Genomic DNA, 14,589 nt, shown 5'->3' on the forward strand with positions numbered 1-14,589 from the left:
TTCATGTTAGCATAAAGTGTGACTGGTTTAAGTAGTGTTTGTGTGGATCAAATGCATTATGCTGCTGCAGTCTCTTAAATCATATTAAATCATGATAATTAGTTTTGCATTGAGAGTTCTGTTGTTTCTTTTTTAATATAAAAAATAAGGAAATATTTATTTATGGCTTTTAATAAGTTTACTGCCACAGCTTTTGGGTCTTATGCATTTTGTGTATATTTTGGTATTGTAGTATCTACTGAAAAACATTAATATTTTACAGAATAATGAATAACCTGGCACTAATGGAAGAAAGTGTCAGTTCCCAATGCACATGGGGAACTTCTAAAATTTTTTAGGGTAGCTTCACCTCCAGTTTTCCTTATATGTGAGCTTACCGGGTAGCCTGGGTCTCTAAGACATCCTTTATCGCTATTTTACATTGAGTCTGTTAGTTGTTATTGACCTTAGAAAGTTACTGGGTCTTAAGGACTTGTAGTCCTTCTTCATACATGTGACTTCAGTCAGTGTAATGGCCATGATTATAAGCCTTTGCAGTATTCTGGCTCTGGACAATTAGCTTAACCCCCATTTAAACAGAAGCCTCCATTTGGACAACTGAGGAGGTTCTTGTATTTCCCTGTTTGCCTTGTGATCCTTTACAGTGAAGTTGCTCTTCACTGAGTAGAGGGTGTGGCTTAAAATATTATTTAATCTTGTTGGACAGTTAAAATTTATTCCTAAACAGGAACCAGAATAGAAGTTGTACTTCAATAAATTTCCATACCTGTCTTCTCTTCTGAAAAAGTTGGTATATCCCTGTTGGCATAGATTGACCCACTTGAATCGCTGTCTGTAGGAAATATTAAACTATATATTATATAGTTATGTACTTTATTTTCAGGCTGGTATACAAGGTGGTAAGAGTCTAGGATGGGCCAAGTTGGGCTACTATACTGGCACTATACTGGCAATGTGTGTCTACTTCCTAATGGCATCCACATCTTCTAAAAGGCAAGGCCAATTAACTAGATTTAAGGAAGTCACCCAGGATTATATGATTGCATGTAATGCTTTCAGTGCCGTAACCCTGCTGAAGTATGGAGAAAGCCTTGTTGACTATTCACGTCAACCAGTAAAATGGCAAGTGCTGAGGTTGAACAGTCATGGTTCCTACAATACTTCCTTCTCTGTTCGTGCATACAACTCTCATTAAAGCAAATATTATATAGTTAAAGTTGTGGCTACTCTTACAAAGCTTTTAACAGCTAATTAGAGCATGCTTTGGAAGTTGGGGAGGTTCTCCTGTTTGCATAATCTTGGGTTTGGGTTTCCTGATTTCTTAGAAGGGCAGGATCTAGTGACTTAAATGCCTAAATGCTCTGCCATCACTACTTAGGAATTTGGGAATACCACAATCTATATAGGAAAAACAGCTGTTACATTTCCTAGAGTGAAGGGGAGTACAAGTCTCTGACATGATCCTCCCTAATTAAATTGCTTGGCACTGGGGAGAGGAAGATGCTCTTCATTTTTTTGAGTTTCAGCCTACTGTAAAAACAAGGCAAAGTTAAACCTCCTGTACAAAGGCAGCTGCTAATCCTCACCAGTGGCACTGAAGTTGGTTTTCCTGGGGGTCTCACTCTGGATGGGTACGTGTTAGACCTCTGCCCCGTATTCTTTTGTCACAGCATCTCCTAATCAAAGGCAGTTTAAAGAATTTTGCTCAAAAAGCTAGGAACCACACATTTTGCTTCCTTTAAAATATATGGATTTAAATTCCTAGGCACCTACATACTCCTTAGGTTTCTAATTTTAGACACCTGTTTCTGTTATTCTTTAGAAATGGTAGATTTTTTAATTAATGTATGGGTCACCTGAGTTGTACACGAAGAGTTCTTTTGCGCTCGCCTCTTTCCCCAGAGGTGGTGCAGCAACCTCTTGGTCAGCTCACCTTAACCGCGTTTACCTTTGGCCCGATGAGTAAAGTAACAGCATGGGAGCTGTGGGCGCTCAGCCCTTCACTGAAGCTGTTTACATTCTGTAGTTGGGGATTTTTTTTTTTTCTTTGTACTGTGCAGTTTTTTTGCCGGTTCTAATTTGCCATGACGTGGTCAGTGCTGTTTCCTTCCGGCTGCTTGCGAGACTCTGGTAGAGATAAGGGTACATTTACAGCGCATTTTTAACATGAAGCTGAAGATCTGCTTCATGCAGGAACGTGGGGACTCTGTGGATTGTACAAAGAATTTATTTATTGGTTTTGTCATTTTGACATGGGGATTCAAGATCCAGAGCATTTGACTTGCAAAACAACAACTTTGCTGAATTTGAACTGTGTGTGAAGAAGAAATGTGATATACTTGGGATATCCTACAGCTGAGTAGGTCAGTCTAAGTTTTGTATTTTTACTTTGAAGAAACTGTGAGGATGAGAGGTACTAATGAATGTGAAAACTGCATATCCAAACCAAATGAAAATACGGATCTTCTTCTTGTTAACTTTTGTAACTTTTCCTTAGTCTCATGCTTTTAATATGAAACACTTTGATGTCTTATTTCCTGAAACAGTTCTGTTTCTGGGAATGAAAGTTCACATACATTAATCAGTAAAAGAGACCTTTGGAGACAAAAAGGTGTCTGACTTCCTTGGACGTAGATAGAACAGTTATAATATGCGGAAAGCTTTATTACCACTGCTACTATTTCACATTGCTAAAGTAATCATTTTTTAATGATAATTTTTTAATTTTTTCCTTCACAGTGTTAAAGGCTATTGAGGTGGGAAGAACAATTCAGGAAAGGATTTGCCTTGGTTTGTTTTGCTTTGAGAAGAGAAGAACCCAGGAACACTGATGATCTAAGAAATACGAACACTGATACTCGATTCACTTTTGTGATCCTGCCTTTCTGCGCAGCTGGACCTCAGTGAAGCTCTCTGTTCTTTCACATTCAAGAACATTTTTCTTTGTATGTGGAGCTGAGACCTGGGAATGCGTTATTATGGCAGCAGTTGTACAGCAGAATGAGCTTGTGTTTGAATTTGCCAGCAACGTCATGGAGGATGAGCAGCAGGTATGGGACGGTGTAAGCACCAACTTGTACAAATATGGTTTCTAAGAGTATTATGAAACACGAGGAAAAAATGTGGTGTAAAACACAAAAAGGAAACATTGAGGTCATTATTGTTGCAGCAGATCTTTGTGCTGTTTCAAAAGCTTCCTGTTGCTTCCTGTAACTTGCATGCACAGAACAGAAATTGGTTGAAATGTTATAACCTCTGCAGTATTGCAGAGATATCCTCCTCCCAAAATGTTTTTCCTGTTTTTCTGATTTGTGCCAGTAGAATCCATGCATATGTGATGTAGAATTCCCAAAATTACGGTATTTTATAGTAGTTTCAACTTCTCTAGTGCGCTAGGATAAAATTCTGAGTAGAAGTAATGGCCACACTGCAGATGACTGGAAGGTGCAGTATGTACCTGTTCACTGTTATTTACAGATTGGTTTCTAAATTGTGTTACTGTATGCTGGTTATTCAGAAATAAGCTTGAAGGTAATTTCAATTGGTTTCTTTTACACTGCAGGGAAAATACGTCTGTTTCTACATGAGCAGACTTTCATTTAGGTGTGGATTATTTAAACCACATCCTGTGAGTTCTGAAGCTTCAGTGTAGGATTCCTATTGTAAAAATCATGCAGCTAATATTACAGCTTGGTTAATATTAGAGCTTGCATTTATTAACAAGAAATTAGGTGTCTGAGTGCTGTGGAGAAACAGTTCTTAAAAGGCTAAGTGCCATGACAAACTGTTCTTCTTTTGTTAGAGTGAAAAGCATTTACTCTCCTCTCTTTAAAAAAAAGCCCCACTTTTGGCTTTATTATCTTGTCTCTGGTTTTCTGTATGGCCTAATATCTGGCTGGGTCACTGCCCTGTTTCTGCTGTCAGAGTCATGCGATCATTTCAATGAACTGAGTGTTGTCTGTCTAAAGTGCTAACTCAGTTTTGAGTGGAATTAGTAATGTAACTTCCTTCCCTGTATTTTTCCAGAGCTTGTGGTAGCCTGGGGATTTAGATATGGGAATTGCACAAGTATAGTTGAGAACAAGCCTTACTTATTATCTCTGCTGGTTGTTAATTGCTGGCCTTACTTTACAAGCCAATAGGAGAGGGGAGAATTGAGGTAGGGAGGGCTACTTCAGTGTGGTTCCTGGGAGGGGTAGTGAGAGCACACGTGGTTTTGTTCTGTTTAGCCGTGCATTCTGCCTCTTGCAATTTCTTCAGATGCTTACCTGAAAAACCTTAAAAATACTAAAGAGAGCTCAACAGGACAGTAAAACCTTTCTAAACAGAGCTTTCTCCAGCTTCAGAACAAACTCAACCTCGATGTTTATCTCATAACCCCATTAAATTCTGCTCTAGATGAAGTCCAAGAAAAGAAGATGCCCTGCAGCATACCGAAAAGGTGATGAAATCAAAGATGTGAAAGGCCAGAGATACAGGGTGCATAGCAGGAAGGCCATTGCTGCAGTCAGATGCAAGCTCCTTTTAAATCACTGAGTTCACTTAGTTCAGATATCAAAGATGCAGGTAGCCAGCTAGTTGGCTACCCGAAGTAAAATCTTAAATACTCAGTTGTAGAAGAGAAGTCCTGCACAGGGAAGCTTCCCTCCTGGGAAGCTGGTGCAAGGTTTAGTTTGGCCTAGGGTTCATAGTACATTAGCCCAAAAAGACTGCTTCTTGCTTATACTTGATTGACCTGCTTCTTACCACAAAGGAGCTATTGCTACTCCTAAAGTTTTTAAATTCTTAGATTAGTTGTATTTAGGGATGGATAATGCAATTTGTGTACTTTGCAAAAATTTTAGCTCTCTAAGTGGTCTATGTTGGGCAAAAGCATTTTTTTTGGATCTTCATCCTATACAAAAGGTGTCATTTAACTCATCTTTGGATAATTATTTTTGCAATGCCCCCACAAGCTGGCATTGTAAGAACTTTGGTGCTTTTCTTGTCAAAGCTTTGCCTGTAGCTCTCTTGTGCCAAGAGCTGTTGGGACATGAACAGCTGTGGGGAGAGGTTCGGGGTCTAAGTGGCAGCTATGCTCACTGTTTCAGGGAAGACATAATTCATGGCTATTTTGTTTAATTTTTTTTTTTTTTTTTAAGTCTTGGTTAAACAACCATAAATTATGAACAGTCCATTTGCAAATGTAAGCATTCAGCGGCAGATGCCAATGGGAGGGGCTCAGTCACATGGACCTGTGTGAACGGGAAAGGCTTGCTCTTATCGGCTTTATCTTTTGCAGTTTAGAAAAGAATGATTTTAAAATTTTTTGTTTTTCTTGGAGGGTTCACTTACCACACAGTAGATCTGTGGTGAGGAAGAAATGAAATGAAAATACCCTTGTAATTTTCAGAAGGGAACAAGTGTCTTGGGCTAAGGCTACTGATAACCTGTCTGGCTTCTGCTACATGTCAGGAATCTGGTTAAAATAGAGAGTTTGCTTTTTCTTCCTTTCTCTGTTTTTGTTTTGTTTGTTTGGGTTTTTTTGTTGTTGTTGGGAGACAAGGAGAGACTGCACACATAAAACTGGCAGGAGTTCCTACAGGCTTTGGCTGAGTCAATGCCGCTGTCTAAACCTGCTTCTCTTCCTATCTGCAGCTTCTTCTTTCAATGCCTTTTCACTTAATCCTTTGTGGACTTACAGCTAATGTGATATTTGATAAGGACATTCTTAATTTAAAAAGCTGAATAAAAGCAGCCACAGTGTCTAGATCCCTAGTAGGAAGTTTTAAATGGTGCCAGGGACAAGTTGAATCATTACAACAATTAAATTGCTAACATGGTTCCCAGCATGACTGCTCTGTGTCGGGCTGTGCTCTCTCAGGTGGCTCTGATGCGTGTAGTAACCTGTGCCTGAAGACCCCTTCTATATCTCTGAGGGATGTTTCTCTCTTCCCTTCTGATAAAGAGGGGTCCAAGACCTTAGGTTGAGTCATGACTTCTGCACCATTATCTTATGCCTAGGTTTGCTCTTCCACATTCCCTGATATTGCCATGGGCTTTCAGAAAGATTAAGCCAGCTCGTCAAGATGAAAGTCTACATTTATTTGGCTATTTCCAGCTCCTGCAGAAGGTTCCTCCCCCCTTATCCACTTTCAGTTTTATGAAGACTTTAAGGAAAATATGAAATCTGTAATGAGGCTGTCTTCCCAGAAAAGCAAGCATCGTATGTCTGCCTTCAGCATCCCTTTGTGCAATTTGGTCACTTCTCAGATGCTGGCAATGGGAACACCTTTAAAGTCAAGAGGCTGCCTCTGCACAGAGACCTTCAGCAGGGGAAAACCAAAGGCTGTTTTCTAGTCACTAAGGTCACTTTGTCTCATTCTGTTTAGTTTTCTGGGGTGTTTTATTTGTTTTTTGGTTTTTGGTTTTTTTTCCCCTTATGTTTGTTTTTTTTACTATAGATGGCCATCTGTATTGTGAGTCTGGATTCTGTCGTTTGGTTAAAAAGACAGTTGGTCTTTCCCAGAGGTTGCTTTCTCCTTTTTTTTCTCATACAGCTTTTCCTTCTACTATCTATTGCATACATTTCTTCCCACCCATCATTCACTTGCACAAAATTTATTCCACACCAGTTAGAAGCTAGTCAGCATATTCCTGGGACAAGTTGTCATCCTTAAAGACTTGTAGTATGAGAAGACAGTACCTCCAAAGCAGAAGAAATCCCCTTCCTTATATTCCATTTCCATGGCCAGGATGGTGTTTTGATCTTCTGTCAGTTGGTGACAGTTCATGAGACAATTTTCAGAGAAAAAAAGAAACACCTTGTCAGCATGTCAAACACAGTAGAAGAATTAGAGAGCAGGAAGGAAGATTGCTGCCTTTAGCCCCTGGAGCAGGACAGGGTTCAGTTTTCAGGGAATTATGGAGTATAACCAATGCTTTCATGCTGCTCATGGGGCTTTCCATGGACTTCAGCATCTGTATGAAGTTTGCACTCCTCTGAATTGGTAAAGGTCGGTCTACAGGGATTTGGTGTCTAAGGTTTGGGAAGGTTTCAGCAGTAGCTCAATGGCTTTATGTGTCCCACCGACATGGGAGATGGGTTGAAGCAAAGTCAAAGCTTTGCTGGAGCTAGGGTATCATATTGTACCTATATTTTGTATGAGAAAGATGAAGCAACAGAAGTAGGAGAAATTTAAAGATATGCAAATTGTTCTTCTGTGGATCTCTGTATCAATTTCTTGAAAATTATTGCTGACACTTGGGGAATTTTTTTTAAACTTTGGTGGGATAGTTTGCACTCTTCCTTTTTGCCAGGGCCTATAGAAGCATGTTTGTATTAGAAATAAATTATTTCGTGATCTTGCTATTAGAGAAGTAATTTAATTTGTGTTAATTGAATCACTACCTTGTAGTTCTTAATTTAATGTTTTCCCGGTGTGTAATTCTCATTACACACTAGCTTCAAAGGGAGCCATAGTAAAAAAGGGCTCTTTTGCAGTTCCAAATGTGTACAAAGGTATTTTTGGGTCTTACAAAACAACAGAACTAGAGGAAGGTTTAGCTTGGCTCTCAACTGAGATTCAGGCGCTCTCAGTGAAATCAAGAACTTTATTATAAAGTACTGAGGTGCGATTACCTCACAACAGCCATATGTACATCTGTGTACATTAGTTTTAGCTTTTAAAACTGAGTGAAAGGCTTGTTAATGCAATCATAACCAATTGCAAATATTGTGCAAAAAAGCAATGACCCCTTCCACAAAAATGCGTTTCAACTTAAATTTGTCTGCCGTTGTGTGAATGCTTTTCTCAATGAGAGCGTATTGGAATTTGTTCCCTCCTTTCCTTTTCACAACCATGGCAGGAAGGAAAGTCCATACATTGTACCACTGTAGGGTATGAGTTGGAAGCAGGTGTAACGACAGTTTTAAAATAAAAGGCCACAAGAAGTGATGTTTACTCGGATTCTTCCAGTTCAAAACTGTGATTAAGTTAAAGAAAAGTACGTTTAAAATGTCTTACCGTGAGTGAATGCTTTTCTGTTTGTCTCCAGTCTTTTGGAAGCATAGTGTGTCAGCAGCTTCCTTGGATGGTCTGGCACCGAGTTCAGGTGAAGAGGTATTGCCCTACCATGGGGGTTTCTCTGCCTGCAGACATACTCAGTGACCATATCAGAGTTACGTGTATGATGATTGTTTCTAGACATGGTCAAAATACAGTTTAATCTTGCAGAGCAGTTCAGATCTGATCATACGAATCAAGCCAAGTACTGCTGAGCTGTCTGAAGCAGCACAGATCAGTACCATAGGCAACATTTTGGTCAGTAGTGAAGTGTATTTTAGAAACACATGGATGTTTGGGCTTTTGTAACTAGGTTTCATAGCAAAGTGAATAGGGTGTAATATAAATAGGGCTTTGAAAAACTGGTCTGAAAGCATGTGACAATCAGTTGATTTTATCTGTGTTTTGTTTATTATTCTGCAACATTTTTCTACAACTCATCCTCTCAGAGGCCAAGCCAGTGGCGTGAACATTGGTCATTAGAGAAGGACAGTGCTGAGCCCGAGTAATTTTCTTCTCCAGAAGAAGCTAATGTATGGCTTATCTTGAGCACAGGCAACTCGATCTGTCGCTGCAGACACTGCAGCTACTGAGCTGGTGCAGGGGTGGAAGCGGGCGAGAGGAGCGCGCCTCGCTGCGCAGATGTGGCGGGGAGGAAGCTGGCCACTTGCTGACGAGTGTGCAGGGGACAGATGCCTACACCAGAAATAAGCACCCCAACGCCTCCACCATTTCATAGTCAGTGTAGAGAAATAGGTGTTTTTAGGCCATGACTCATTCTAGCATAGCACAGGAGCCTAAAACTGGGCAGGGAAATTGTGCCCTAGAAATACCATTTCTGTCTGTTGGCTGGGAAGGAACCTTGGGGTTCCTAGCTCATGTCCAAGTGCCTGGACCACAGCTGTCTGTAACTTAAATCCCAAAACTTATGTATTGTGGCATATTACTGAAACTGAGGTATTTGAACTATTTTTAGAACATAATTGTATCTCAGGAATGAGACTATAATGGACCATCTACCTTGTAGCTTATGGAACATATTGTTGAAAACAGAACTTCTTTTTAATGCATGTAGGTTTTTATCTTTCCTCTCTCTTTACAGTGCTTTAACTTTTTTTATTGAATTGGCTTTTATTTAATCAAATCTATTTGTTTATTCTTGCCTGGAAGCAAATAGGATCAAGGATGCTTGGGTCAGTAAACAAATAGGATGCAAAATGTGAGCATCACTTTTTCTGAGGAACAGTAGGAACCTCTTGGCCATCAATGATTTATGGTTTCTCAGGTCCAGCATGATGCAGCATTGGTTAGAGGTGCCCACAAAGGTGTAGCATGGCAGCTGTCCCACTGCTTGACTTGATATACACCTGTCATCTGGTGATATGATTGCACAAGAGGGCCCTAACTGGTTTGCACTTTGTTCATTTTTATTGATCTTCTACCATATTGCTCTCTTTTGAAATGTTTGATAAAATAGGTCATCATTTGTTGGGTCTCTTTTTAAATTTTAGTTTTGTTGGCTTTTTTTTTTTTTAGGGGACTGTCCATGATAGAAGCCCTTTAAAATACTTGTATTTCAGTTCTTCTTTTTTTCCTGGTTGCCCTTTACCACAGTTTTTTCTGAGACATGTTTTACAAAACACAGAGCAATTTAAAGTGGTAATTACTGCCTTTTAAAACTTCTAATTGCACTTTCTACTTTCAGTACTTACGGTCCAGACTCTTCCCTAGGGGAGGCTTACTCCCATAGCTGTTGTCTGTGTTGAGCAGATAGCTCTGATACCATTTGCTGTCTGTGACGGTGTGCGTAGTGGCAAGAGTGAGAGATGAGTAATTCCTAAACGAGGGCACAATGATACAGTTGTTTTTTTCCCTTGTTTTTTTGACTTGTGTGGTTAAAAAAACTACCTGACTTTCCTTCCAATATGTGAAGGGAACCTACAAGAAAGATTGAGGCTATTTACGAGAGCATGTGGTGACAGTACAGGTGGGAATGACTTCATACTTAAAAGATGGTAGGTTTAGATTAGATATTAGGAAAAGATTCTTTACTGTGAGGGTGGAAGAGTACTGGAGCAGGTTGCCCAGGAAAATTGTGGATTCCCCCTCCCTGGAAGTGTTTAAGGCCAGGCTGGCTGGAACTCTGAGCAACCTGATGTAGTGGAAGGTGTCCCTGTCCATGGCAGGGGGATTGGAACTCAATGATCTTTAAGGTTTCTTCCAACCCAGGCCATTCCATGATTCTATGATTGTACATATCTGTGCTCTTCTGTGGAGGGTGGGACCAAATGTAGATGTTACAGTGGTGATTACTGTAACGCGCATATATCAAACCAGGAGGCCCGTGAAAAAGAAATATATATGTAATTCATGATAGATGTTTCAGAGATGTTTATTTCTCCAGCCCCATGGCCGGGGCTCTGCTGAGGAACTGCTCAATCACAGGACCCGAGGGTCCTTCTGCCCATGCAGGGGAACACAAACCAACCCATGGGAACGAGGCTGAGCAGGGGCAGGGAAACCCAGTGCCTCCCCCCCAGGGCCCCTCTCCCAGGATCCCACGGCAGGGGGAGGAGACCCCAACATCGATATACTGGTTTTCTCAGAAATATGTTTTAGCAACTTTTTTTTTTTTCTTGTTTTTAAGCTTGAGACACTCATAATGTGTTTTATTTTTGTAGTGAGGGAACCTTAGAGTTACACTAGACTTTCTTTGAACCTGTTCTGCTGTCAGTCTGCTATGACTTTCTTCCTGCAAATGACATTTTAAAAGACTCACTTTGGAAAATACAGTGGCTGTAGTAGATGTTATTTGCTGCAAACCTCTTCCTGTTGAGTTGTTGCCTTTTCAGAGAGTGTGCATCTTATTATTATTGCTGGTCAGTTTGATTTCTGTTTTCCAGCTGCCTCTTTTCTTCTGTATCTGATGCAAAATAGCTGTCAAGACTGAAGGGTGATGTCTAAAAGCAGACTTAGGAAGGAAAGTGCTGAGGGGGGTGTGGTGTGAGTAAGGTCAAATGACTAAAGCCATAAGAATTAGAGAGGGAATGTATTACAGCACTTACATCAACCCATTACACCCCTTCCTTCTGTAGCAAGCGGCCCCTAAAATAGTGATATTAAATAGTGTTATTAAATGTTAAATAGGAAGTTTGGTGCCTGTGAGAGCTTTGTCCAGTCCTCACAGCCACAGGACTCTTTCACCCTCAGCTTGATGGGAAGAGCAAAAGGTGAAGGTGTTAGCAGCAAGTTCCTCACTCAGTATTATTGCCAGCAAAGTCTAGCACTTACTGTGCAGTGCCACTCCTCTGTATTGTCAGCTTTAATGCTTCAAAACCATGTTGTGCAGGTCTGGTGTTAGGTACTGAAGCACAGTCAGTACAGCAGATACTACAGCAATATTCAGCCTCTGGCTGCTGGTGGGACACTGCTGCTATTTGCTTTTGTGTGCTAAAAATCGTCTTGTCCTTTAGTACTCCCTCCTGACAGTTTAATATTCAGGTGGTGTAGTATAGGTCTATTGAAGTATTAGTCATTAAGTGGTTAGATTGGATACAATCTAACAAATATTTTGTTGTTTCTTTTTTTCTACACCCTCCAGCTTGGTGATCCATCTATTTTCCCTGCTGTCATCGTGGAGCATGTTCCTAGTGCAGAACTCCTACATAACTACTCTGGCTTAACCTGCGTGGATGAACCTAGTGACATGATCACTGAGAATTCTCTGGATGTCGCAGAAGAACAAATCATAGAAGATGATGATATCACCCTCACAGGTTGGCAATGAAACCATTTCTGTGCCATGTCTTTGCACCAAGATGGCTGTGACTAATGGTGGAAGAAAGGTTAAGGACAAAAAAACAACAGGGAGCAAAATGAAGAGTGGTATTGAATGCTGTTAATTCTGTACAAGACAGAGAAAATGACATGAATACTGTGAGCAGGTGGCTTGCAATTCCAGTTACACAGCTGATAATGGTGAAGAGTTTCATCCATCAACAGTGATTAAGGCAGAGTCCTGCTCAGAGTACCAACAAGGTTTTCTTTGTTCTTCATAGGTTTTGTTTGCTTTTACTTAATAGGTGGTACATTCCTAAGTAAACATATATACCAAAAAGCAGGAATATGCATCTTGAATAGATGCACTGCTGTAACTTCCTGAGGGTATAGAATTGTAAATTAAAATGTGCATGCTAGCATGGCTTACTGGTGTAAGTATGCTCAGCATAGTATTAATTTTGGCTCTCTAATAAGGATTAACACCTAAAATACAGATGTTTTTTGTAAATTCTGTTAGAAAAGGTATCCCCAAAGAAAAAACAATTCTCAAGAGGAAAGCACAAAGATATGTCACATTTTTTTAAACACAACCTCTCACTGAATACATGTATTTGAAGCACTTTTGCAGAAAAAGTCTCAAAAGAAGGGTAGATACTTTACAGAGAGAAATTTTCTTTCAGTCACTAGGCTCCACACCTGGACTGTCTCCAGGGATGGAGACATCTTGCTGGTTTCACTCATGCTTTTGACATTATTTCCAAAGACATGCTCTGATACAATCTTTTACTACCAAAAGCAAAACAAGAACTCAACATAACTTGATATGAGGAGCAGTTTACAGAGTAAATTGATATGAGCTGTTCTCAGTAAATGGTTTTATCTGATGAAAATGGCTCATTTTTTTTCATAGTATTGAATTATCTGTGAACAGACTGTGACCATACAAATAAGTTAGGTTATTATTCAAGAAGGTTTTACATACTCAAACTGTATTTCAAATTGAGACCTCTTGACAACTTACTGTTCATATTAATTATTCACACTACAACTGGCATTTCCCCAGTGTGTTACTTAAGCACCACTTAATGCATCCGTGTAAATTTCATAGCAGATCATTTTTGTGAATCCATATTCACTGTAATATATTGCGTGTGAATTTTTACATGTTTGAGTAATTGTGAAACTCCAGTTTTGCGAATGCCCTTGTTAATCTTCTTTTTTTTTTTTTTTTGTTGCTGGTCACATGAGAAGGGTTTGCAAATTGCTGCCAGAAACTGAAAATATTTAATCCTTGTAACTGATGGTGTCCAAGGGTTTCTGGGATACTTTGGAGGTAGACAAATATTGTATTGTTCCCATCATCCATTGTAGTTCAAGAAATCTGTTTTTCTTTAAAGGTGAAGTTCTTAGAAATCAAGAACTGCCACTTTGCAGAGATGATTGTTGTGGAGAAGATGCTAACTAATTATCTGTTTCAGTCTCCATCCTGTGCATGCTGTGGATTTCCTTAGCAGGGAGAGGGGATGAATGCAGGCCGAGCAGGGACCAGCACTGTGGTTGGAAAGCTCCTGCTCAGGACAAGGCAGGCAACACTGGTAGCTCAGCCCCTGGTCTCTGGCAGGAAGCTATCCAGCCTGACTCTAGTGGGGTAGAATTTGGGGCCCAGGGGTGTGAAGCCACCCCCCAGGAGGAGAGGACATGGGGGAGGGAGGCCCCTGTTATCTCCCTGCCCACTGCAGACAAGCATCGGCTGTGGCCACAGCTGCCCACTTGAGCTGCAAGACTGCTGTGTGCAAGAGACCCAGTTCAAGTATAGCTTGCTATAGGCTGCCTCTGAAATGGGGCTAATCATAGCTGAATTTTCCCACCTACTCTATTTTTCAGCTGCTTTTTTTCTTTTCTCCCTTCTTTGAAGTTTCCTTCTTGATTTTATTCATGGGCGTGTTTGCTCTCAACAGTGAAATGTGTTGTTTTGCTCTTTGAAGTTAGTACCAGTCTTTTCAGTCACTTCCACTTTATGCCTTGAGAGAGGATCAGACATCATAAAGACTGTACTAATTCCACATTAAAATATTTATAAGGCTGACGTTCACAGCAAAACAAAACTGGAACTACCATAATTTATGACTAAACATTACTGAGTGATGACTGCTTAATGTGAAGGATTTAAGTTTTTTAAAGTTACTCGTTTTTCAGTACTATTTTACAGCTGTCATCCACTGGGCTTCTCTTTTCTCCTAGATTAACAGAAATTAGCAGTAAACCTCATGAAACTGAAGCAATTAGTTTTTAGGGATCTATCTGCAGAATAGTGGATGCTGATAGGTTTTTTTCAACTGTAGGATGTAGCTTCAGCCCTTCAAAAGCACAGCTATCACACATTGGTGATTACTTACCTGTCATATAAATTATAACCTGCAGAAAACTAAATTATAAGAACAGCATGTGTTGCACATGAAACCCTGCTGAGACATGGCCAGCAATCGGCTTTTTAACTATGTTAATGCTCACGCTGTAATTTTTTTGTAATGAATAGGCAGACGTGCCTTATCACCCTCCTCTTTAGACGCACTTTTCCCTGGAAGAACTGCCATGGCAATTTTATGGTCAGTTCGTTGCCAGTCTTACGGGATTTTAAATTATTAACTATCATGTAGTGAAGGGTGATTAACAAAAGTAATTAGAGCATTTGGCTTTGAATGAAGTTTTATCTCTAAAGGGAATACTGAAATTTTTTTTCTCTGAAAAATACAGGGGATAATGT

At 40.0% G+C, this 14,589-nt stretch overlaps 1 protein-coding gene across 5 annotated transcripts in view; it reads left to right on the plus strand.

The window, feature by feature from the left end:
• Positions 1-14,589, plus strand: part of ELF1 (E74 like ETS transcription factor 1) — an 88,981-nt gene that overhangs the window by 47,217 nt on the left and 27,175 nt on the right. For 4 of the 5 annotated variants that reach the window (XM_082279298.1, XM_082279299.1, XM_082279300.1 and 1 more), the window contains exons 2-3: positions 2,740-3,050; positions 11,647-11,821. In XM_082279298.1, coding sequence (XP_082135424.1) covers positions 2,979-3,050; positions 11,647-11,821 — 247 coding nt within the window. In that variant the 5' untranslated portion in view covers positions 2,740-2,978. Of the gene's footprint in view, positions 1-2,224; positions 2,364-2,739; positions 3,051-11,646; positions 11,822-14,589 lie in introns of those variants that run through there. The other variant, XM_082279301.1, reaches the window with a different exon arrangement.

This window comes from Coloeus monedula, assembly GCF_965178545.1.
Source record: "Coloeus monedula genome assembly, chromosome: 3".
Lineage (NCBI taxonomy): Eukaryota > Metazoa > Chordata > Aves > Passeriformes > Corvidae > Coloeus > Coloeus monedula.